Source organism: Helianthus annuus, chromosome 13 (assembly GCF_002127325.2).
Source record: "Helianthus annuus cultivar XRQ/B chromosome 13, HanXRQr2.0-SUNRISE, whole genome shotgun sequence".
NCBI lineage: Eukaryota > Viridiplantae > Streptophyta > Magnoliopsida > Asterales > Asteraceae > Helianthus > Helianthus annuus.
This window is the reverse complement of record NC_035445.2, coordinates 149,846,025-149,871,207: the sequence shown is the minus strand read 5'-3', so window position 1 is coordinate 149,871,207 and position 25,183 is coordinate 149,846,025. Positions and strand designations below refer to the sequence as shown.

Here is a 25,183-nt window from a genome sequence, read left to right as displayed (position 1 = left end):
TCGAGCAGTTGGTCGATGATATGATTGATAAAAGAAGCGCTTTTATCATGTGTCATATTAGATGTGTTATGGTGAGATTTTTTAAGTTTGCACAGTGAGAGAAAAGACCAGCACCTCTGTCAGTATTGTCCTTTAAATTCGCATAAACATATATTCGTTTCATAACCTCCTCCTATAAATCAACCACAACTCACCCGATACGTCTTCTTTGGATCACACATGATAAAAACGCTTCTTTAGACAATCTTGGATTATGTTCTGTCTCACATAGGGTGATAAACAACGCTGATATCATCATAGAAGCGTTGGGATTCAAGGGTTTATGAGTCAAAGTTAACATTCAGATTCAGATTCAGAAAGCAGATGATTTTGTACTTGGTTTATTCTCTTTTAATCTATTAGAACGATCCTTGTTTTGTCACGTACATGCGTTTAATTCCCAACATCCTTGTAGTGCTTAGAATGTTTGAAGGAAATGTTGGTTCAATACCACCGGTTTCTGACTTTATGCTTGCATCCACCACAGTGAATATTAACTTTGTTGGAATCTATAAAGAAACTGTTCGATTTCACGGTGAGTGGAGAAATTAGCGACGGAGAAACTGTTTGTATTTGTGGATTTCGGTTGGTTCAGAAACTTAACAAGAGAAGCAACTAAAAAAGCTGTGAACGGTATTTAACGTACACACCGCATTCGGTCATCTTTCCAAGCTACAACACACCCGATACGTCTTCTTTGGATCACACATGATAAAAGCGCTTCTTTAGACAATCTGGGATTATGTTCTGTTTCTTCAAGATTTACGTCTGATGTCCAAGTTTGATCACATTTGACTTCATCTGCGGCAGTCCAATGACTTTCTTGAGTCACATAAGGGCCCACGGATCTTATGCCCACCTGAGACCGACCTCTGGATCACACATGATAAAAGCGCTTCTTTAGACAATCTGGGATTATGTTTCGTTTCTTCAAGATTTACGACTGATGTCCAAGTTTGATCACATTTGACTTCATCTGCGGCAGTCCAATGACTTTCTTGAGTCACATATCCGACAATAGGGCCCACGGATCTTATGCCCACCCGAGACCGACCTCTGGATCACACATGATAAAAGCGCTTCTTTAGAAAATCTGGGATTATGTTCCGTTTCTTCAAGATTTACGACTGATGTCCAAGTTTGATCACATTTGACTTCATCTGCGGCAGTCCAATGACTTTCTTGAGTCACATATCCGACAATAGGGCCCACGGATCTTATGCCCACCCGAGACCAACCTCTGGATCACACATGATAAAAGCGCTTCTTCCGACAAACAGTCTTGCAATTACATCTTCAATCGAGATCGCATTATTAATTATAATGAAGCAATGAAGATTGAATGTGCAAAACCGCAACTGTTTTTTACAACGGAAACGATGGCTATGGGAAACACAAACCTGACACGAACCACAATGGACTCAGACTCATACTATCCTTGTCGTTCCGTATTTTCTCCTTTTCTAATTCTTGAAGAATCTCATAACGTATGACACATGATAAAAGGGGAAATCTAATGGAACACCTGTTTGAGAGAAACTTCTTCGAGCTAACCGCCGATATATCATCCTTCTGTTGTTCAGTACTTCCGATACGATTCAAGTTATTTCAGTTATTTCTGTTGATTCAGTACTTCGACGTATTTTAGTTGGTTTCGAATATACCCAAAGAGATATGAACCAACCTAAATCCACTTCCGATGTAACACCCTGTGTTTTCGAATGTTAAAGTCAAAGTCAAAGTTTGACTTTTGACCATGATTAGTCTATTTTAATTTTTGTATTATGTGGAGTAAGTGTTGTCTAATCTAAATAATCGAATGTTAATCGAATGTGAATCATTAATCAACTTTGAATAGTAGGAAGTATCAATGTGATAAAGTTAATCAATCAGTAATCAAGCTAATCAAATCAATCATCGAACTCAAATTTCGAATTATGCGAACTTTGGTATTGTTATACGTGTGTGTGTGTGCCTTATGTGTTACTTGTGCGTGTTTACTTTAAGTTGTTACTTGTGGTGATCAATCAAATCAATTCGAAACTCGAAAAGCAATCGAACTCAATCGAAACGGAAGCCGAGATATGAAACTATGGATGCTTATGTTAGATATAGTAGTTGGGACTGAAAGTAATTTGATTAGGAAACTCTATCATGTTTGTATCATCGTTTATCGAAATTGAAATATCAAAAATCGTCACGAAACACTCAAGAAGGGTTGCTGATCGATCAGGACATCCTGATCGAACAGGCCAGCCGATCAAACATGTTGTTCGATCGAGCAGCCCATTCGACTAGAAATCCTGGCCGATCGGTTGACACTTTCCTCTTTTGGAGCCTATAAATAGGGCTGTCATTGTCTTCTTTTCCACTTTTGGAAAGCTCTGACCGAACCAGTCCTTGTTCTTCATCTTTTCTCAGATTTCTCTCAACTCCGGTAAGTTTTCACTCTAAATCTTGTACGTTCTTAATCATTACACGATTCTACACCTTTCTATCTTTCAAATCTTGATTTCTAACCGTGAAATCACCAAGATCTAAGTGTTCTTGGATGATGTCATCATGGTGTTCTTGAAGAACATCATGTTTTGGCCTCATTCAACCATGAATAGCTTAGATCTAACCAATTTCCACATAAACAAACTAAAATCTACCATAGATCTAGACATTTCACGGTGTGAAAGACTGAAAGACGGACTTTCCAACTTTCTTTCAACTCGTTTACACTAAACACCTTAAAACCAGTAGAAACGGAGCTTGAACCAACTAACTAATCATTTTAATAGTCTTGGGGTTCAAGATTCGGATTCTATTTACGAGGTTCACCGATTCCGGGTTAAACGTTAAGCTACCGTTCCAAACAGTTCACCGGCCGGACTTGGGTGATTCCTGTTCGAACCAGTGAAGCAAGTAAGGACCCACGTTCTATGGTTCAACTCGTTGTCGAAATACCTCGAAATCATATCAAAACAAATAAAACAGCCAAGTGTTAGACGAAAGGCCGACCAGGTCAGAATTACTGGCCGCACGGCTAGGCTGTTCGAACGAACAGTTCAGCCGATCGGACATGCCAGCCGATCGACCGGACCAGCCGATCGGCTAACACATGGTCCCGCATCTTTCAAATTCATGAAGTATGGTATTGACGAAGCGATGTTCGATCGAATATGCTACTCGATTGATAAACATTACTCTTCGGATCATGAGATACTATGCTTCAACACTTAATCGTTTTCAAGCCTGTCAAGCCTTAGAATGCTGTTCGATCGGACGTGCTGTCCGATTGAGTGACCATTCGTTGAGGTCTTGCAACTGATGTGACTAACTGATCGGTTGGGCCTACCGATCGAACAACCGTTCGATCGATCGATCGACTTGAAAGGTAAGAACACTTCAATGTTTTCAAATAATGCTGCAAAAACTTCAAAAGTTCAAACCATCATACACAAACACATCCTTCCTAAAGGAAGAAACAATCCACTTGAACAGTTTAAGCCGATCGAGCCTTCCGGCCGATCGAGCAGACTATCCGAACGGTTAGACCAACCGAACGGACAGGGATGTTCGATCGAACCTACTGTTCGATCGACCAGACTGTTCGAACCAATTACACTTGTTAGCATTTCCGCGTTACTCATCGTTGCACTATCGAACTATTCAGGCTAACCCTACTCTCAGCGCTCCCTTCAATCCATAATCAATCACTGTGAGTATACTCGATCCCTTTTTGCTTTCAGCACTTTTGGGCGTTACATGCGTTACCTATCAAATTCACAATCGAACACACTATTCAAACTATTTGAACGCTAACCGATTGCATGTATTACTTGACTAAATGAATGCTTGTTTATTATGTTTACACGTGGAATGCTGTCTACCTGCCTTAGCAACATAGTACTATAGTTTGGACTCAGCACCCGTTCACACGGGGGTTGTTAAGGACAATTACTTGCATGGATTACGGTGGTAATCATGTATTGCGAACTGTCTCTGACAGTCAACCCGCAGTCGTTGGTATCGATGGATCCGTGTCGATAATTAACATGCATCGTTTTCCTCTGTGTACGTGCTGGTTATGCGTAAACTATTCGAACTCTATATGCTATTATCAAACTTGTATGCTCACCTTTACATTATATGTATTGACTTTATTTTAACGTATGTGACAGGTGTTTAAGGTGTATGCTTGCTAGGAAAGCGAGGCTAGAATAAGTCTCTAGAGGCCCCCAACAAATAGTTCTCTGTCAAGAACCAGCTTCTAGTGCATAGTTGTCTGTAGATCTTGTCAGTCTGGGTCTTCAGGGGCATTTAAAACAATATTCGGTTTTGTAATAATTAAATTTGAGTTGTCGGAACAGGAATTATTTGTTTGTATGTTATCTGTAATAACTTGTTTATTTATTCGGGATACGGTATCGGACGTATCATTTAAACTGAATTTGTATTAATAGTTGTTATGGAAACTTCTGGACAATCTGTTTCGCTCCGTGCCATGCCCCGATCATTCCGCCATCGGTTGGGGTGTGACATCCGAGACTATTCAAGTGAGTCCTATGAAGCAAGTGTCGGTCTATTCAATTGAGAGGAAACATTGCATGCCTTGAACGAGTCTAGAACACTCGTAATCCTCAACCGGGCTTTGAAACCGGACGGAATCTATGAAGAAACTGTTCGATTTCACGGTGAGTGGAGAAATTAGCGACGGAGAAACTGTTTGAATTTGTGGATTTCGGTTGGGTCAGAAACTTAACAAGAGAAGCAAGTAAAAAAAGCATACACAAATTGTTCTAGTGGACGAAACAAATGAAACCGGAGTTGTTATCTTGGTTGTTCAGTACTTTTGTGCTAAATACAATGTTCATCTTCGTTATCCTTTGCTTTCTGCAATTCAAGCAGGCACGGATGCTAAACGTACTGTTATTACATCCGAGACGATCCAAGTGAGTCCTATGAAGCAAGTGTCGGTCTATTCAATTGAGAGGAATCATTGCATTACATCTCCGTTGAAAACAAGTGGTTGTAATGATGGAACTCTTGATTTGAAAAAACATTTTGAGAAATTTATATTTCAATACGCATCGTATAAGGCTATACGATGCGTATTAATCGATGATTTTACTGAAATACCCCTGGTTTTTTGATAAATTCAGGGGTACTTTTGAGAAAATTCCAAGTTTAATACGGATCGTATAAGCCTATACGATTCGTATTAACCTGATATACGATACAACATAGGCCTATACGATCGTATATGGCATTATTTCAAATTTAGTGTTATCGTGTTTCCCTCGGTTCGACGCGTATACGTCTCGTTTTTTGCCGAACTTTCGCATATTTTGTCGTTTTATTACGTATACCTTCAACATAAGTCGTTTTGGTGTCGTTCGGTTGCGTGCGGATATCTTATTCTATGATTACGTACAATTTTGTTTGAAATCCACTTGAACTCCATAGTGCCGTATTATATGTATACGTGTGTGGAAATATCGTTAGTCGCGTACTTTGACGTATTTTTGCGTATTTTGACGTATTCTAACATATTGTTGCGTATTTAATAGAATTTTAACGTATTTTATCGTATTTTTACGTATTTTAGCGTATTTTAGAGTATTTTAGGGTATTTTAACGTATTTTAACGTATTTTAACGTATTTTTGCGTATTTTAACGTATTGTAGCGTATTTTAACGTATTTTAGGGTATTTTAACGTATTTTTACGTATTGTAATGTATTTTGGCGTATTTTAATATATTTTTACGTATTGTAACGTATTTTAGCGTATTTTAACGTATTGTAACGTATTTTAGCGTATTTTAACGTATTGTAACGTATTTTAGACAACAACAGATAATGAACGGATTGTTGGACTTCTTGTTCCTAATGTACGCCTCAATTCATCTTTTTTACTCTTTTCTTCGATTTCAACAGATAGTACCGCAACCGTTTTTACTACGGAAACGGTGGCTATGCGAAATACAAACCGCAATCGTTTGTGACTATGGGAAACACATGTGTTCGGATCAGCGTTGTTTATCACCCTGTGTGAGCATTGGAAACCCGACAAACAGTCTTGACAACTGTGACAACTTATCTATATGTGTGTGTCACATCCATCCTGTTATAGCAATCGATATCATTAACTACCAAAAGAATGCATACACAAATAAGTTGTTAGGGTTTCGTTTCTTCATGCTCCAACTATTTGTGCATGCATTCTTTTTGGAGAACTTATCGTGTGTTGCAGTTTGGAAAGATGACCGAATAGAGATCTGAAAAACAAACGATGGAGAACTTGTTTGCGTTATCCATCAACAAAAGATAAAAATACTCTAAAATTAACAAGGCGGTCTCTTTGTTGCATTATCCATCAATTTTTCACTTTCAAAATTCAAATCAAACGTTCATGTATCACAAGGAATGACCGATCTAAGGCAGAGAACCTGATTCAGATACACAAATTCGATTTCAACAAATCTTTCAAGGTCTTAAGTGATGGACAATTGGTTAAAAGATGTAGAAGAGTTTGTGTAGAGATCTTTACAGTATGGTTTCTAGACAAATGAAGTATTAAAAGATGTTACTTTCATGACAGTATCGGGCCCACGGATCTTATGCCCACCCGAGACCGACCTCTGAATCATCACAGAAGACGTATCGGGTTCTTCTGCTAGTGAGTCATATGAAGCAAGTGTCGGTCTATTCAATTGAGAGGAAACATTGCATGCCTTGAACGAGTCTAGATCACTCGTAATCCTCAACCGGCTTTGAAACCGGACGGAATCTACAAAGAAACTATTTGATTTCACGGTGAGTGGAGAAATTAGCGACGGAGAAACTGTTTGAATTTGTGGATTTCGGTTGGTTCACAAACTTAACAGGAGAAGCAACTAAACAAGCGGTGAACGGTATTTAACGTACACACCGCATTCGAAGATCATTGCATTAGACACAATTTGTTGTAATTTGTGGATCAACAGAAATAACTGAAATAGTTCTCTTTAATCTATTAGAACGATCCTTGTTTTGAGAACCTGATTCTGTTGTACAGTACCAACAGAATGCATACACAAATAGTTCTAGTGGACGAAGCAAATGAAACCGGAGCTGTTGTTCAGTACCATCAGCGTTGTTCACTACCAAAAGAATGCATACACAAATAGTTCTAGTGGACGAAGCAAAGAGACCGCTGTGTATCTGAATCAGGTTCTCAAACAAACCGTGAAATCGAACAGTTTCTTCGTAGATTCCGTCCGGTTTCAAAGCCGATTTCAACTCAAATAATAAAAACCCTAAGAATGCATACACAAATAGTTCTAGTGGACGAAGCAAAGAGACCGCCTTGTTAATTTTAATGATGCAATGAAGATTGAATCTGCAAACCGCAACCTTTATTGATCAGGAATTGGAGAACCGTTGTTAACAAGAGTATGTTGTTCCAAGATCAATTCCAAGATTATTGATGGTAACAAGAGTATGTTGTTCCAAGATCAATTCCAATTGCAGTTGATGAAACCGGAGCTATTATCTCGGTTGTTTAGTACTTTCGTGATAAATACAATGTTCATTTTCGTTACCCTTTGCTTTCTACAATTTAAGCAGGCACGAATGCTAAACGTATTGTTATTACATCCGAGATGATTCAAGTGAGTCCTATGAAGCAAGTGTCGGTCTATTCAATTGAAAGGAATCATTGCATTACATCCCTGTTGAAAAACATAATCGATAAATTGAGGGGAAATGGGGTTGAAAGATGATAACCCAACAGTGGAGGATCTCATTCCACAGCTTCGATAAATTAAGGGGTATTCTCAAATAATGTTTTCCTAGATGTTAGAAGACCAACAAACGTCCAAAGTGTTACTTCTTCGTTCGCGTGACGGAAAGCTACCGCGTGACAGGAAGCTACCTTGCAAAAATTAAAAAATTAAATCGACACCCTCAATACGCATCGTATAGGCCTATACGATGCGTATTACTTTTTGGTAGGGGACAATGGCAGCCTTTGGCAGGCATAGAAGTTTGAACCCACCTCAATACGCATCGTATAGACCTCTACGATGCGTATTGAGGGTGTCGATTTAATCCCCAAGGTGTGCCAATAATACGACCCTATATGAATTAGCTAACTGTAGTGCAATTTACAAGTATTTGTTTCAGATTAAAATTTACACATGTGCTAACCAACAATACGATAGGAGGTCAACTGACAGTAATTTTTCAATTTACATACAAAAAATCGAGTAAGTTGCAAAAATCGTTCCTAGGTTTGGGCATATTTGTCATTTTCATTCAAAACAATTTTTTTTTTGTACAATATAGTTCTTCACTTTTGAGATTTTTTGTCATTTTCATCCAAACGTCTAATTTGTTTTTTTTTTCTATCAAACATAACATTCTGATGAAAATAGCAAAAAAATCACAGATCTCAGGGAAGATTTTGGCAAAAAAGTCAGACGTTTGGATGAAAATAGCAAAAAATCCGAAAAGTGAAGGACTATATGGTACAAAAATATTGTTTTGGGTGAAAATGACAAACATGCCCAAACCTTAGTGACGATTTTGACAATTTACTCTAAAAAAACCCGATCCGATTAATCATGATAATCCCGAGTAGTCGCTAGTCTCCACCTCACCGGCCGACTAGCCACTAACGAGTTCTCCAACTTTAGTACCAGTATTTACCGGTGTTTTACCCGTAAATATCGGTACCGAACAACAGGAAAAGTGAGTACCGGACCACCGGTACAAGAAACGCTCATCCCTGATTCAAACAAGTATTTGACCCGAATTACTTGGGCGGGTAAGTCAAACCGGGTCGGGTCAAAACTGTTCCTAATCTATTTCCCCCAACCCTTCATCTTCTCCAAACAATTTCTTCTGCTCGTTTCAATGGCGTCCCACTTGTTCCCTAGCGCACACATCCTATCAAAACCCAATTCAACAAACACTCGCACATCTTCTTCTTCCTCCATTAAAGCTTCTTTATCCACCAATTTTATATCTCCGTACGTCGGCACCGGTATTTCCAGCGATTTCTCCGGCCATAAGATCCGACCCGCATCCCTCAACCCGTCTTCAAGCTCTCATGGAAAACGCCTCGGTGTTACTATGGTAATTTTCCCCCTTTTTTCGTCTCAATTTAAATTGCAATTCGTTATGTTTGTTATATTCGTTATTTGATGGGTATATGTTATTTAATGCCAAAAGATTACTGCTTTAATTAGATAATTCAGTTGAAAGTAAATATTATAAATCACTGGTTCAGTTACAGCAAAAGGAGCAACAGAAAACAAAAATATTTTGCATGCTTACAAGGTAATTCTTGAATTTGAATGTATTAAAATTAGGGGCGTTCACGGTGAGGTTTGACTGGTTTTGTTATAAAATATGGGCCGAATTACTAACTACGATTTCGGGGAATGATGAACGGAATTGGACGGGTTGGGACGGTCAGCCAGTTTGGTGGTTTAAACCAATATTTCGTATTGGTTTGTATACGCGTTTAGAATCATAAAGATGTTCATGATTATAATACATATACATAAGTGCAACAACAACAGTCGTACACAGTAAATCTCACAAATAGCAGAGCTATTGGTAGGGTATGGGGCATAGTTGTTAATAGCGACAAATAGCGGTAACTGGTAAGGTACCTATATGCTACGTAGCGAATAACGATAAAAAGTGGGCGGCTATTTTATAAATAGCGATACCTTAGAAAAAAATTATTAAAAAAATTGTTATATGTATATTATATCAAAATACCGTGGTATGTATGCTATTTTACATGTATATTTAACAAAAACCTAAAATCCAGCTATTTTATAGCTATATTTAATTGCTATTTATAATAAAAAAAATCAAAAAATAAAATAAATGTCGCTATTATCGCTATCTATCGCTACAACCCTAATAGGGAGCCTAGACTTATGCGCTACGTAGCGCACTATAGTGACCGCTACGCTCGCTGTTGACAACTATGGGTGGGATGTAGGCAAAACCTTACCTCTATCCCTGGGAACAAAGAGACTGCTTCCAGAGAGATCCTCAGCTCCAGAACAAACAAAAATAACTTAAAAGTATAGAAACAGAAGCTACCAATGAGTCGGTAACAAAAAAGGGGTGAATAGTACCATAGTAAACATATATAACATCATTGAACTACATGTAGACATAAATACAGAAGAACAATCACATGCATAGAACATCAGTGACTTCATTTTATAGGGTTAGAAATAGATTACTTAAATAGGAACATTCTTTTGTTTCTTGTTGTTATAAACTACAGAACATATTTCTTCCGGTAGTGCTTTATAGTGATCGATAAATAAGCTTCACATGCTATTGACACAAACGTAAAAGACTGTTGATTGTTGGTTATTCATTATTGGAATAAAATCTACATTTGGTGTACTAATTATGAGTTTATGACAGGTGATTCCTTTCTCGAGGGGAAGTGCTTGGGAGCAACCACCTCCGGATTTAGCATCTTATTTGTACAAGAACAGAATTGTGTATTTGGGTATGTCGTTAGTCCCATCCGTCACGGAACTAATACTGGCAGAATTTCTGTACCTACAGTACGAAGATGACAAAAAACCAATTTACCTTTACATAAACTCTACGGGAACAACCAAGGTATTGCCTTTTTTTTAACTGATTCAACATGCTTTATAAATGCAAGGTTTTACTAAACTCATAGCTTGATTACTAATGGATAAAATGTAGTCTCGGACCTCAGCACTCGGCAAACGTACTTTTTTTATTTAGACTCTTCTTTTTGTTTCTACATCTCCATGGGCGAAGGATAGTGGGGGCGGCCGACCCCCTGAACTTTTCGCTCAGTAGTGGAGAGTATGTAGTTTTTGTATAGAAATTTTTGGGTATATACGTTTTCGACACCCCATTTTATACAAATTTTTGGGTATATACGTTTTCGACACCCCTTTATACAAATTTTTGGGTATATACGTTTTCGACCCCCCATTTTATAGAAATTTTTGGGTATGTTCGTTTTGACCCCCCGGTTGGAAATCTCAAGCTTCACCACTGTACATCTCTCTCAGTTGTAGCTAAATGACGCTCAAGGTTCATATGCACAGATTGCAAACAAATTCTGTTAATATTTGCACGGGTTGCAAACAAGTTTTATTTGTTTTTACTTTCTCCAGGGTGGTGAAAAGTTGGGATACGAGACAGAGGCTTTTGCAATTTATGATGTTATGAGGTAGCAAGTCTTTTTGCATCTCATAAGTACGATATTACACACATGAATACCATTACGATAGTCGTTTATTACATTATCAATTGATTGTTGCCTTGTTTATATACTAGCATATATTAGTTTTCTATACAGCTTCAAATGTTTATACATTTGAATGTTTTCGCAGATATGTGAAGCCGCCGATTTTTACACTGTGTGTCGGAAATGCGTGGGGAGAAGCTGCCTTGCTTTTGGCTGCTGGTGCAAAGGGAAACCGTTCGGCCCTGCCCTCGTCAACCATCATGATTAAACAGGTAAACCAATTAAAAAAATAGATGTAAAAGAATTATAAAAAAGATAAAGCAAGTAACTTTTGTACACATGCTCGATCAATGTTGCAGAAATCGGCCTAGGCGGCCGATTAATCGGCGCCTAGGCGCTAGTCGGTGGGTTACTGCCTAAATTTAAGCTAGTCAGTCAAAAAATCGGTTATGGTCAAAATTGGTCAAAGTCAGTAAAAGTCGGACAAAATCGGTAAAAAACGGACTAATCGGGCCCATGTTTTTGACCCAAAACCATGTTTTTTTTGACCCAAAAAACCCAATTTTTGAAACCTGGCCCATGGTTTAAAGCCCAAATTTTAGTTATAAACCTATTTTAACCTTTAAGTTTAGGTATTTTAACATTTAACCCCCTCTATCTTTCACTAGTTTACGTATGGTTCCTAAACTTTTAAATTTATTAATAAAAAGTATAAAGTTATCTCCTAAACTTGTAAATTTATTAATAAAAAGTATAAAGTTATCTATATATATATATATATATATAGGTAAAGGATCCTGTAAAAAGTCCATCTTTTGTAAGAAGTGTAAGAAATAATCTTGGAATGACAAGTGTCCCTCCTCTTAATTAATTCAAAAGGGTAGATTAGTAATTGTACATTTTTGTCATTTAATTGATTTACAATATAACTGAAAAAAAAAACTGGCCATGAAAATTTTTAGGATTGATTGTTTCATCATCATCTTCACGTCATCTTCTCCGATTTGAACACACATGCATCTCCGACCACCGTCACCAATTTCTTTCGTCTCCACAAATCATTCACCATCATCGTCTTTCATCTTCGTCATCCTCATTTCTGATCGTGACTTGAATCATGGTCATGGTGTTTTAAAATATGGGAATGTTTTGTATTTTGATTGTCCAGATGTTAAAACACCATGGATGTAATCACAATACAATGTTTTCTGGATTCTAGATAAAGCACCATGACTTGAATCATAGTCAATTTATCCAGTTATTTTAAAACACCACGCCATGAATCTGATTATACAATGTCTCCATATAAAACACCATGACTTGAATCATAGATGTTTAAAACACCACACCATGAACAATGTCTACAGATAAAACACCATGACTTGAATCATAGTCATGGTGTTTTAAAATCTGGGGATGTTTTTGTATTGATAAAACACCACGCCATGAACAATGTCTCCAGATAAACCACCATGACTTGAATCATAGTCATGGTGTTTTAAAATCTGTGAACGTTTTCTATTGATAAAACACCACGCCATGAACAATGTCTCCAGATAAAACATCATGACTTGAATCATAAGCGTATAAAACACCACGACATGAACAATGTCTCCAGATAAAACACCATGACCTGAATCATAATCAATTTATCCAGTTTTTTAAAACACCACGCCATGAATCTGATTATAGATCTATTTATGATAAAGTATGAAGAAATTCGTTGATTTTTTGGAGATTGATGACGGTTACCATATAATTCGCTGGTTACCATATAATTCGCTAATCTTTAGGAAGGTTGATGGGGGTTTTGAAACGGTTACCATATTTTGAAACGTTGGAAAAGTCACTATTGCCCTTTAATTTTTACATAAGGTCCTTCTAATTAAAACACAATTTACATTTTATACCCTATTGATCTCAACCATTAGATCAAATATCCAATGGTTTAAAAGACTTCTTACCCTTCTTACATTTTAGACACTTTTTACCATATCCCTACCCTATATATATATATATATATATATATATATATATATATATATATATATTAAATTTGTAAAATTATACTTAAAAAGTCCAATCTGATTAATCCCGACTAATCCCTATTAATCCGATTAATCCCTAGGCGGTACCTCACCGCGCGACTAGCGCCTAGCGCCTTCTACAACATTGTGCTCGATATCGCGTCTATGCTTCCAAAGTTAATGATAAATGTGATGATGTATGTTGATTGTTTTGCAGCCAATTGCAAGGTTTCAAGGTCAAGCAACAGATGTTGAAATTATGAGAAGAGAAATAAAGAATGTGAAAACTGAATTGGTATATACGAGGACTTCAATATTTTTCATTAGTTTAAAAATACCGATTTGACTAATTGGTTACTTAAATGTAGTTTTTTAATAATGATCAAAGGTAAAACTGTATTCAAAGCACATTGGCAAGACAGAGGAGCAGATTGAAGAAGATATAAGGCGTCCAAAATACTTTAGTCCTAGTGAGGCTGTTGAATACGGAATCATTGATAAGGTAACAACGGGTCAATGCATGATTGGGTCAAAACTCAAAAATGTTTCTGTTTATATTTAGGGGTGCAACTGCAAACGAGCCGAGGCCGAGCTCGATTAACTTATGAGAGCTCAAGCTCGGCTCAGTAGCTTCTCAAGCTTGAGCTCGACTCGGGCTTGGCTCATTTATTATCTGTTAATTAATATATTAAATAAAAATAATATAAATAATAGACTCATTTAGGCTTGCGAGCTCGATAAGTGAAGCTCAGACTTGTTTACTAAACAAGCTTATTTTTAGGTTCGGGCTCGGCTCGTAAACAAGTTTAAATAAGTTCGGCTCGGCCGTTTACTAGACAACTTTAAATGAGGGGTAAATGTTATTAAATACTAAAAAAAACTAATATTACACTAAGGCTCGACGACAGTGACGAGCTTCACATGCCAGGCTTGATAAATAAACGAGCTTTATTTTGGCTCAAGCTCGGCTCGTTTCGAGCTTTTTCTCGAGCCGATCTCAAGCAGCTCGAGCGGCTCGTTTGCACCCCTAGTTTAAAATAGGCCGGGTGGGGTTGACCCACCAATAATGTTTTATATACAGTTAGAAAGGCTGGGTCTATTCGCACACGCTGGTTGTCTTTTTGCACATCCAAAGCGCCTCGCTATGGCCAAAGCGGGGCGCTTTGGCTTGGTCAACAGACAAGGACTGAGTCCTTGTCTGTTGACCAAGCCAAAGCGCCCCGCTTTGGTCATAGCGAGGCGCTTTGGATGTGCAAAAAAGACAACAGCCTTGGTTGGGGATTATTTGGGTTGATGTGGGTTAGTTTGGTAGGGATTTTTGGTTGAATTAGTATGGTAGAGATTTTTTGAGTAAAAAATTTTTATGTGAGATTTGCCGTTGTGAATGGGAATTTGTTTTTGAATGATTGAATGTTGCCTTTTTTGAATTAAAACGTTGTTATTTTATTAAATTAACGTTGTTTTGTAATTACGTCGTTACGTCATTATTTTTATAGAAGGTGTATAACATAAGTTCAACGAACACGTTAAATAAAATGTACAGAAAGCCATAAGAATTAAACGTAAACAATCCAGAACCAACGTGATGTAAATAGAAGATTAACTGCAATATATATATATATATATCAGTTTGTACATACAATACACAACAAAAAGGTACAACTGAGTACATAATACATAACAAAACACTAAACAAACAAACTAATGTACTAATCCTCGTGCGGTGGGGACGGTGGGAGGGGACGTGGAGGCAACGCAGCGAGCTCTCGTAGCTCAACGAGCGTCTGGACCATCCAGTCAATGAGTGCGCCCTGACGTCTGAGGCGCCGGTCGAAGTCCCGAGCCACCTCACGCGCTACCGGAGGTAGGTCAGCGTAAACGTGCTGCGGGTACTGTGGCGGCTCAGGAGCTGGCTGAACTGGTGGTACGTGGACCTCCTCGACCCGGTCCTCCTGCGCCGGATCATCCTGAGCCTGAGCCTGAGCCTGAGCCTGACCCTCAGGCTGATCCTCAGGCTCAGGGATGCCCAGAGCCTGTCGCTGAGCCCGCCGAGCGTCCCGCTGAACATCAGGAGGGGCTAACACCCCAGGCTTCACCTCAATAACAACCGGGATGACCTCCGGCAACGCCTCTGGCTGCCAAATCAGCCCGTCAGCACCCCTGAACCGCAGACCGACATCAAAGGTACGGGTGATCTGCATAGCGGCTACTGACGCGCGGCCCAACCTGGATGACGGGACCGGATCGGACAGCAGCGGATCAAGCTCGGGCACGATCCCTAGCGATCGTGCAATGGCGGTGATAAACGAGCCAGTGTGAAGAAACCCGCGAAGCTGCCGGTGGTATGCAGTAGCAAAGTACTCTGCCAGGCTAGCTGCTAGATCGCAGGGCTGGCGGCGTAGTAGGCAGTAAAGAAAGAAAAGGTCACTAAGTTTGACCTTCTCCTTGCTGGAACCCCGCGGCACGATAGTCGACGCAATCACCTGGTGCAGGTATCGGTACAAGGGATCTATGATGGTGGTGGCCTTTTGCCAGGATTTCCCAAAGGGAACCCTGGAAATGGCCCTCCAGAAACTAATAAGCGTCTGCCTGTCCATCATCGTAACAGCCTGCGTATATAAATCAGTATCAAGCTCAGGCTCAGTGTACAAACCTGTGTGGACAGCAAACTCCCGCACACTCATCTCAAACTGCTGACCGGCCAGACGGAATGTAACCTCGTGTACCGGAAATAAAGGGTCCTCCACGTAATCCGCCGGATGAGGCGCGTATGTAAACGTAGAGCAAAACTCGACCGTAAGCTCCGGGTACGAGTCCTCCATCGCTAACTCAAATAGGCGCGACCAAGGAGTATCTAGCCCAACTATCTCACGCGCCCGCTCGATCTCCCCCACGGTAGATAGCAGCTCCCAGTCTATGCCTACGTGCTCCCCAATCGGTATGGTGCGCAACCTAGCGCATCTCCCCCTCGCCCGTGACCCCACCGGAAACTGAAGATACGGACATGCCGGCTCCTCCTCGTCCCCCACCAATCCCTCATTCATATGCTCAATCTCCTCATCGGATAAATCCATCCCTGCACGTTGATCAATTAAACAAATATTAATAATTAAACAAATAATAATTAAACAAATAATAATAATTAAACAAATAATAATAATTAAACAAATAATTATTAAACAAATAATAATTAACTAATAATAATTAAACAAATAATAATTAAACAAATAATAATAATTAAACAAATAATTATTAAACAAATAATAATTAACTAATAATAATTAAACAAATAATAATTAAACAAATAATAATAATTAAACAAATAATAATAATTAAACAAATAATAATTAACTAATAATAATTAAACAAATAATAATAATTAAACAAATAATAATAATTAAACAAATAAAAACAAATAATAATTAACTAATAATAATTAAACAAATAATAATAATTAAACAAATAATAATAATTAAACAAATAATAATTAACTAATAATAATTAAACAAATAATAATAATTAAACAATTAATAATAATTAAACAAATAATTATTAAACAAATAATAATTAACTAATAATAATTAAACAAATAATTATTAAACAAATAATAATTAACTAATAATAATTAAACAAATAATAATAATTAAACAAATTATTTAATAAACAAATTAAAAAAAAAATAAACATGAACCAAAGCGCCCCTCTATGGCCTCGGCGCGGCGCTTTGGTTCTTCATTCTGAAGAACAGAAGCCAAACAGCAGCGGATCTAGCTCAAAATCAACAACAATCAACCAATATTTTTTAATGCAAAGATAAAGGAAAGATTAAGGGGTTTAGATCGAACCTTTATGCGGTTGAAAGCTCAAAAAATCTTCGAAAATGGCTCGAGTGTGTGTGAATCGCACCTTGTGTGTGTGTTTGGTTGTTTGGGTGAAGTGGGGGGGAAGATGCCCCGCTTCAGTGTATAACGAGGGTCCAAAGCGCCCCGCTATGGCCATAGCGCGGCGCTTTGCTTCCAAAACGCCGCGTTATGAGCATAGCGGGGCTTTTTGGGCTTTTTTTAAATTTTTTAAAATTGTATTTAATTAACAAACGGGTCAATAAATAGTCTAAATTTGCCGTTTTTTCCATTATACATCATTTTTTAATATATATGGACTATACGGCAAGTTCCGGATCAAATCGGTTACGTGTGATGTCTTATTCCGTTATCTCGTATCATTTAGGTTTGAAATCACAAGTACTCCTGTGAGAAGTGTTATGTGTATCAGCCGCCTACCGTACATGAACATGACGTATTTTTTCATTAATTGCAGTATTATGATGTATATTGTCATTTCGGGTCGTACAAGTGCGTATTGAATCTGATTGGGTCGTGTCGGTGACATTCGGTTTTTAACGTGATGTAACGCGTATATTGAACAAACACAAACGTGGTTATTATTAAACACATTTAAGATACACAAACACAAACGTGATTATTATTAAACACATTTAAGATACATCGTGAACATATGGGGTTGCATTAAGGTCAGGGGCACGATACGTAAGCATTTCGTACGTGTTGATCTGATCCATGTATAATGTATGCCAGGCTGCTGCGCGCTCTGTTCTGTTCGCTGTCCAGAGTAGGTTTGGGGGAGGCATTGGATAACAACCTCCAAGCTCTACATGTATGAAATGCCCCTTGTCGACGAACACAACCGCAACTACCAGGTGAGGTTCCTCAGCTTCGTTTGGGCCGCCCAGCATAGGGAAAATTGTATCGCTCCTACGAATGTCGAAGGTGTGAACAATCACACCGTATCGTTGGGCAATAAGAAACCCCGTCTCAGGCATCGACATGTAATTTTCGATACCTGCTCGTCCCACCCCCTTGAAATCGATCCGTTTAACCAGCGCATCATAATGTCCTACATTTTCCGGATCGAAAACCTGCCTCTAAAGCGATTCGTTCATACGTAACTCCTTTAGAAGCTGTTCCCGGATATTCAAATATGAATTTTGTTTCACTCCTAACCCAACAGCCACCGATCTAAATCCACAATGACCATCTGGTTTCACGTCCTTTATTTTAACGATGTATGGATGGATCACTTTGGGAATCTGAGATGCGTAGTTGCGGATCGCTATATCCGTCTTAGGACCGAGCTTGATATTCGGGAAATCAGGGTGTAGGTTGAGCGGTTTGGTATTCTTTTCTCTTCTAGAATCTTCAGCTGATATGTACGAGCTGTGACGGGGAAGATCGTCTGAGGCATCGACCCAAGTTTCTTCTGACGGAATGTAAGAGCTTTGTCTAGCAGCTTCAACCTTTCTTTCTTCCTGCGTTTTCAATGTTGGTCGACCACGAGTTTTCTTCAGAACAGCAGGAGGTTTTTTGTTACTGTTCCCTGGATTGAGGATTTGCTGAAACTTTTCAAAGAAGCTCCTTTTCACTTGAGGGGGTGTTGGATCGATCTGTTTTTTCAATTTTTCAAATTCCGCGTCTACATCAATATCCTCTATTTTATTCCTTGCAGGCTTGAAGTCAAGCTTCTTCCAAAACACGTCTATGTGTGTGATCCGGATTTGCTGACCTGTGGATGAAAACAAATTAGGTGGCAAAATCATAACGAGAAAGTTCAAAAATAATAATTACCTTTATTTTCCAACCTTTCCAAACGACAGGCACATGGCAAACCACAGCTGGTAAAAAGTTGGCAACCACAGCTTGCACCGTAGGCTCTCAACCCGTCTTACTTACGTTTTAGTTCCATACTCAAAAGCTCAATCGCATATATTGAAACCTTTCTGAGAATATATGCAAGCATGGGCTGCTTCCTGTGGTGCGTCATCACTTTTCGGAGGCTTGTTTCAAAGGTACTTCTAATCTCGGCGTATTGTTTAGCAACAACATGATCAACATACAGTACAAGTTTATCCAGTGTGTTGCGATGACTTGGAAAGTGACTTTTTAATGTTGCATGCATGCTCTCAACCCTGTTAGTCGTAGTCTGGTGAAAGTTGATAGTTTGGTTAATCTAGCAAGATACAAACTTTTCACGGTACGGATCCAACCAGGATTTCTTCATATAATCATAAACCTCTAAAATTAAAAAACGTAAATAGTCAGTTTTTGTTATTATATAAAATTTGAACATAATTATGTAAGAAATACTCACGTTCACGGTCAGCTTCTTTCAGCTCTGCTTCAAAGTTTTCCAAGTTATACATGTATATTTCCTCGGTCGTAGACTCGCACAATGTCCAAAATGTACGTACGAATTCTTTCCACTCCTTGTCAGAGAATTTCTTCTTGCTGTTCTTATTAATATTTTGTTGAATATGTAACCGACAAAGATACTTATGCGCTTTTGGAAAAACTTGTTCACACGCGTTCATTAGCGCAAAATCCCTGTCTGTTAAAATCACGCGCGGTTCCATACATCCTGCCAGCATAGACTTGATCCTCTGCAACACCCATAGGTAGTTCTCTGACTTCTCGGCGGAAATTACAGCACAAGCAGCCGTAAACGATTTGTTTGTCGACGTCATGCCTACGACCTGAACAAATGGCAGGTTGTACATGTTCGTTTTGTATGTGGCGTCAATCATTAGCACATGCGGGAAGGCACACCACATAGTGAATGATTTTTCGTGAACAAAGAAGACGTCTTCAACTTCGTTCGATATCTCATTCGTGCGCATGTAATAAGTGTAATTTTTTTCGATAAGAATGTTTTCAAGTTTTTGCATCGGAGACTTACCGACATTTTTTTCGGCGTTGATCTTCTGAACAGCGTTGTGTATATCTTTCGGAATAAGCTTTCTAGCCGGATTGTTTTTTGTCAGCGTTCGCCAAATACTTTGGTTGCGAATATCTTGCTCTGCCAACTCCTTAACCAGTTTTTTGTCCTCCGAAGAAAGCCTTCTCGCATACGCGTGACCCTCGAAGTTTTCAATAGGAGTGTGGTTATGCTTCGCCTTCGTCACCTCGATCCTCCAAACACTTCCGGATGATTCCGAAAACCCGATCATCTCGAACGGGCAGCCTATTTTCTTGCTACCCGTTTTCCTCTGTGTAGCTACACTCTTATGCTCCCCACCAAAAGTACATTGAAACCAAATCTTGTAATTCTCTCCTCTTTTATTCGACCTCTTTGTCACAATGAGGTAACCATTGTCTTTTGCCGTGTCTTGTACCCAACGCACCAACTCTTTACGTGACGAAAAGGTCTGCGTTGTATCAAACGAAAATTTAACCGGGTAACAACCTTCCTCGTCAACAGACACATCCTCCGGCTCACCATCGTCACCGAGATTCGAATAAACTTGATGTTCAAAGCTCTGTTCACAACCGTAACTCTGGTTTGGATAACACTCCTGCTGTACAAAGCTTTGCTCGCCACCGTAACCGAAATTCGAATAACCTTGTTGACAACCGTAACTGTCGTTTGGATAACACTCCTGCTGTACAAAGCTATACTCGCCACCGTAACCGAAATTCGAATAACCTTGTTGTGCGTAAGGGTCCTCCACAGGGGTATTCAAATCCAGCTGCACCGTGTTATCACGATAACGAATGCCAGATACAACCTCTGTCTCCCTCAAGTTGGACGACACCGGTTTCTCAAACGAGTCAGAAATAGCGGTCCCCTCGTAAGAATCAGGAACAACTGACCCGTCAGAATATTCACCGAAAAGATAGTTACTGAACCACGACATCGTTTTTTCAAAAAATTTAACTAATAGAGCAAAGAAGATCGACAGAAAACAATTCGAGTGATGAATCTGTTGTCTGGCCAGTGATTTAAAGCCAGAATTTGGGATCGAAGCGCCGCGCTATGGCCAAAGCGCGGCGCTTAGGGTTCACGAGGCGACTGAAACCTCGTCACCTTTATGTCTGTCAGTCTGTCACTCAGTCAGTCATTCGAAACCTCGTATCACCTTTTGTCACCCTAAGCGCCGCGCTATGGCCAAAGCGGAGCGCTTAGGGGTGTGAAAATTATTTTGGCTGTGTGTGATTAGCATGATCCGTTAGAAAACGTGTATCATTACACTAAGATTTAAGAATCTGATTTTGGCCAAAGCGGAGCGCTTAGGGGTGTGAAAATTATTTTGGCTGTGTGTGATTAGCATGATCCGTTAGAAAACGTGTATCATTACACTAAGATTTAAGAATCTGATTTTTCGAATACAGTGATTTAGAAGGTTATATGCATGAAAAGTACACTTTGGACTCGTTTGATTTGACTGGTAGAACACATGACCAACAATCCAAACTCGACTCGTTTATAAGTAAATGGGTCGTAAATTGGCATCTTTATAGCGAATAAACTATATTTGTTGTTTGTAGGTTATATACAATGAGAGGGGGAGTGAAGATAGAGGAGTTATTTCTGACCTGAAGAGAGCACAACTAATCTGACAGCTGTCGGTTGCTAGTTATTATTCTTTCTTATTTGGTGTAGCAGTTGTGATATTATATATGATGGCAAAGGTTATACTTGTATCTTGCATCAAGAGACTGATTTCAAAAGCCAAAAAAAAAAAAAATAGATTTTCCAGTAAATTTAATATCTGGTGTAACATTATCGGTCTCTACAATCCCACCCATTATTCACTCCCTGTTACTCGTAACGAAAGTGGTTCGGCTTCATGATGAACACCATAAAGTTGCTGAACTATTGGTTCACACCAAGCTTGGTATAACGGAGGAGGTTGGTTCAGGTTGTGTTGTGATTTCGACCAAAATGAGTGTGGGCTAGATGAGTTTTTTTGGCTTTGTGCTCCTTTACAAAGGGTCAAGGAGTTGCTCGAGTCTTCTCGCCTCTTAAACGTTTGACAACTTAATAGAGAGCATAGATGGGGTGGTGTGACCACAATGTTGTCTTATATGGCGATTTGTCATCATTGATGCAAATTGGCAACTGACAAACCTGCCACTATATATCTATTATAACAAAATTTATCTAAAATTTTCTGTTAGCGTTCATGCTTCTAGCCTTCGGATAGGTTGATAGTGTTTATAAGTTGATAATTTAGCGATTGAATATTAACAATGTAAAGCAACTTTTATATTCTTTTATGCTTGTGATATTCTTTTTCCCCAATATAACCACTTTAGTAGAAGTTCACATCTTGTCAAATTATAATGACATAAAAATCTAGTTAAGTGTTTTAATTTAAGGTTTTTTTATTCTACCAATACCTGTTTAACTGTTTCTTTCAATAATAACATTAGATGTAATAAAATTATGCTCATTTTGTGCTGCTAAAGTTACATTAGACATTCACTATCTTAATAAAGTCGAGTTAATGTATATATGTGTGAGTTATCGGGGGGCAAAAGTGAAAGTGCACGAATTCTAACGTTATTTTACTAATTTAGTGAAAATAACGTTAAAAGCTGAGGACAGTTAATCATGCATCATGTGGTGGCGTTGATGGCTGAAAGACAAAAGGGTACATTCACTAATCAGTCTTTGTCCCGAGTGCTAAGTGTTATGTGCCTTATGTCCAACGCTTGATGCAAAACTACTATCGAGCCGGGGGTTCTCACTGGAAGCAGTCTCTCTATTCCTACGGAGTAGAGATAAGGCTGTCTACATCTTACCCTCCTCGGACCCTACCTTTGTTTTGCTATTGGTGGGATTTACTAATGACGCTGAAAGATATAACACAACGTCGAGGAAAAAAGACACAATGAGTTGCAAAAAAGACACAATGATGCAAATATAGAAAAAACACAATGATAAATAAAAGACACAATGATAATAAACAAAAAATTTAAAATCTACAACCTATAGATCCAAAAGTGAAAACCTAAAATCTCACATCGTAGAGTTCGATAAGACGGTTCCAGTGCCGCTTGAATGAGGTCAATCAAAGTCCGTTTGATACCTTTGTACAACTTCTTATTTTTAAAAGTCTTTGTGTTTGATCCTAAACCAATAAAGTCAGAACAACTCATAATCACTATCAGCCTCACATAAAACAGGGATGTCTAGGATTTAACACCACTTTGCAACGTAAAATGCCGTTGGGCTTGCTTTGACATATCGGGGGCACTAAATTTTTATATACAGTTTCTATATACATCTTTTAGAAAATATGAAACCAAAAAACTTATCGACCCTCTATATTAAAACCTCTAAACTTATTAAGCCCAAATAAAAATAATTGATCCATTACCCACTAAAAACCCAGCCCAACTGAGGCAGATCCAACCTTTTTACGGGCCTAACGCGAATTAAAATTGTGAGGCCCTTTTTCGTGTTTGTTTATTATAAACCATGTTCCTTTATCCAGGCTTCGAATGAGGCAAAACTAACACAACTACTACAGAAAGTGGTTTGCTTGCAAAAGAAACCATACTAATCTAAAACAATAAGTTTGCACTAATATTAATAGCTAGCATAATTAATTTTTATAAAGTTCGGGTCCTATTTTTATGGGGGCCAGTCTCAAGGGTTGCTTGTACTATAGGGCCGGCCCGCAACTCATAACCTTACGATAAAACCCATTCTTGTTGCTAGATACCACTGAAGAACCCTATTTTCATCCTCTTTCAAATGGGAACAAATAACGTGGTTGTATTTCCTTTCCCATGCACAGGCCACCTCTCTTGAACCTATGCCATCTCCTCTCTACTCGTTCCGGCCTCACCACCGTTTACACCGTCTTCGTCACAGACGCGGGTCTGACCCGAAACCTGATAACATCAGATTCGCCACTATCCCATACATTTATTCACCGGAGCTTGAGCCTAATGACACTGAGATGGCAAAGCAGTTCGAGCGGCTGCTTGACACAATGGAACTACAAGCGAAATTCATTATCGCGGATGTTACACTGGGACGATCCACTTTTGAACTAGCTAACCGAAGGAACATTCCGGTTGCAGCATACTGGCCAATGTCAGCGTCCACGTTAACCTTTTTGCATTATATGTTAGACATATAGCGGCCAATTAGGTATGACTTTTCCTTTGTTAACTAGTTTTTTACCCGTAGGTTGCGATGGTGGTCCTACGCGAATTATAGACTACAATCAACATCGCTCGCTTTCAAACTAAATTTATGTTGAAACGTAGAGTAATCCGAATTACTTGACCCGACCGACTTGCTTCCGAACAAAATTTACGTAAAAACGTAGACCAACTCAAAACATATATAAAATAAACATGTGTGGCTTCGTACGCGGCATGATAAAGTATAGACTACAATCGACCCGACTTGTTTCCGAACTAAATTTACGTTGAAACGTATAATCACTCAAATTTATACCGTCGAATGAAAAAATATTATATTTGACCCGATTTGTTTCCAAACAAAATTTACGTCAAAACGTAGTCCAACTCAAAACTTACATAAAATAAAACATTTTATAATTGACCTAACTCGTTTTCAAACAAAAATTACGTTAAAGCGTAGACGAACTCGAATTTATGCTGACACGTACATAAAAATAAAAATGTAAGATATTAGTTTTAGGGTAAACTCGAAACTTGAGAGGGTCAAATTGACTTTTGACATTATAGCAAAGTTTGGGGATAGAATGCCACCAACCTTTGTTTTTAAAGTTATATAAATAGAAAAATAGTTATTAAATAATGTCTTTAGTTTAACTACGGTGGAAAGAAAATCGTAAGACCATACGGTGTCGGTGTGGAAATCTGGTGTGGAGGCCAATCCACGCCCACAAAACCACTGTGTGCTTGGCATTTTCCACGGCGTTATGTGTGGTGCGAGTTGATTGGTGATTTGTGATTGATTAGTTTTTAAGGTGGGGCCCTATCCACGCCCAGCCACCCCGTGCTTTTTTTTTTACCACGCCTTCTTGCTTACGTGGCTGCCACATGCGTATGGTCTTAGCGCCCTTTTTACAT

General features: G+C 38.7%; 1 protein-coding gene across 1 annotated transcript; it reads left to right on the top strand.

The window, feature by feature from the left end:
• Positions 1-8,898: 8,898 nt before the first annotated feature.
• Positions 8,899-18,056, top strand: LOC110899733 (ATP-dependent Clp protease proteolytic subunit-related protein 4, chloroplastic). Its single transcript, XM_035981632.1, has 7 exons — positions 8,899-9,149; positions 10,473-10,676; positions 11,210-11,265; positions 11,429-11,555; positions 13,528-13,605; positions 13,699-13,812; positions 17,906-18,056. Exons 1-7 carry the CDS (start codon positions 8,928-8,930, stop codon positions 17,963-17,965), a joined length of 861 nt encoding a protein of 286 aa, XP_035837525.1. The 5' UTR covers positions 8,899-8,927; the 3' UTR covers positions 17,966-18,056.
• Positions 18,057-25,183: the final 7,127 nt, after the last annotated feature.

What these genes read in the sequence shown, in the direction of transcription:
- LOC110899733 (XM_035981632.1), top strand. Translation starts at nt 8,928, where the DNA reads ATGGCGTCCCACTTGTTCCCTAGCGCACACATCCTATCAAAACCCAAT. An exon ending in ACTCTACGGGAACAACCAAG is followed by an intron (nt 10,677 to 11,209) that starts GTATTGCCTTTT and finishes TACTTTCTCCAG; the next exon opens with GGTGGTGAAAAGTTGGGATA. An exon ending in GCAATTTATGATGTTATGAG is followed by an intron (nt 11,266 to 11,428) that starts GTAGCAAGTCTT and finishes ATGTTTTCGCAG; the next exon opens with ATATGTGAAGCCGCCGATTT.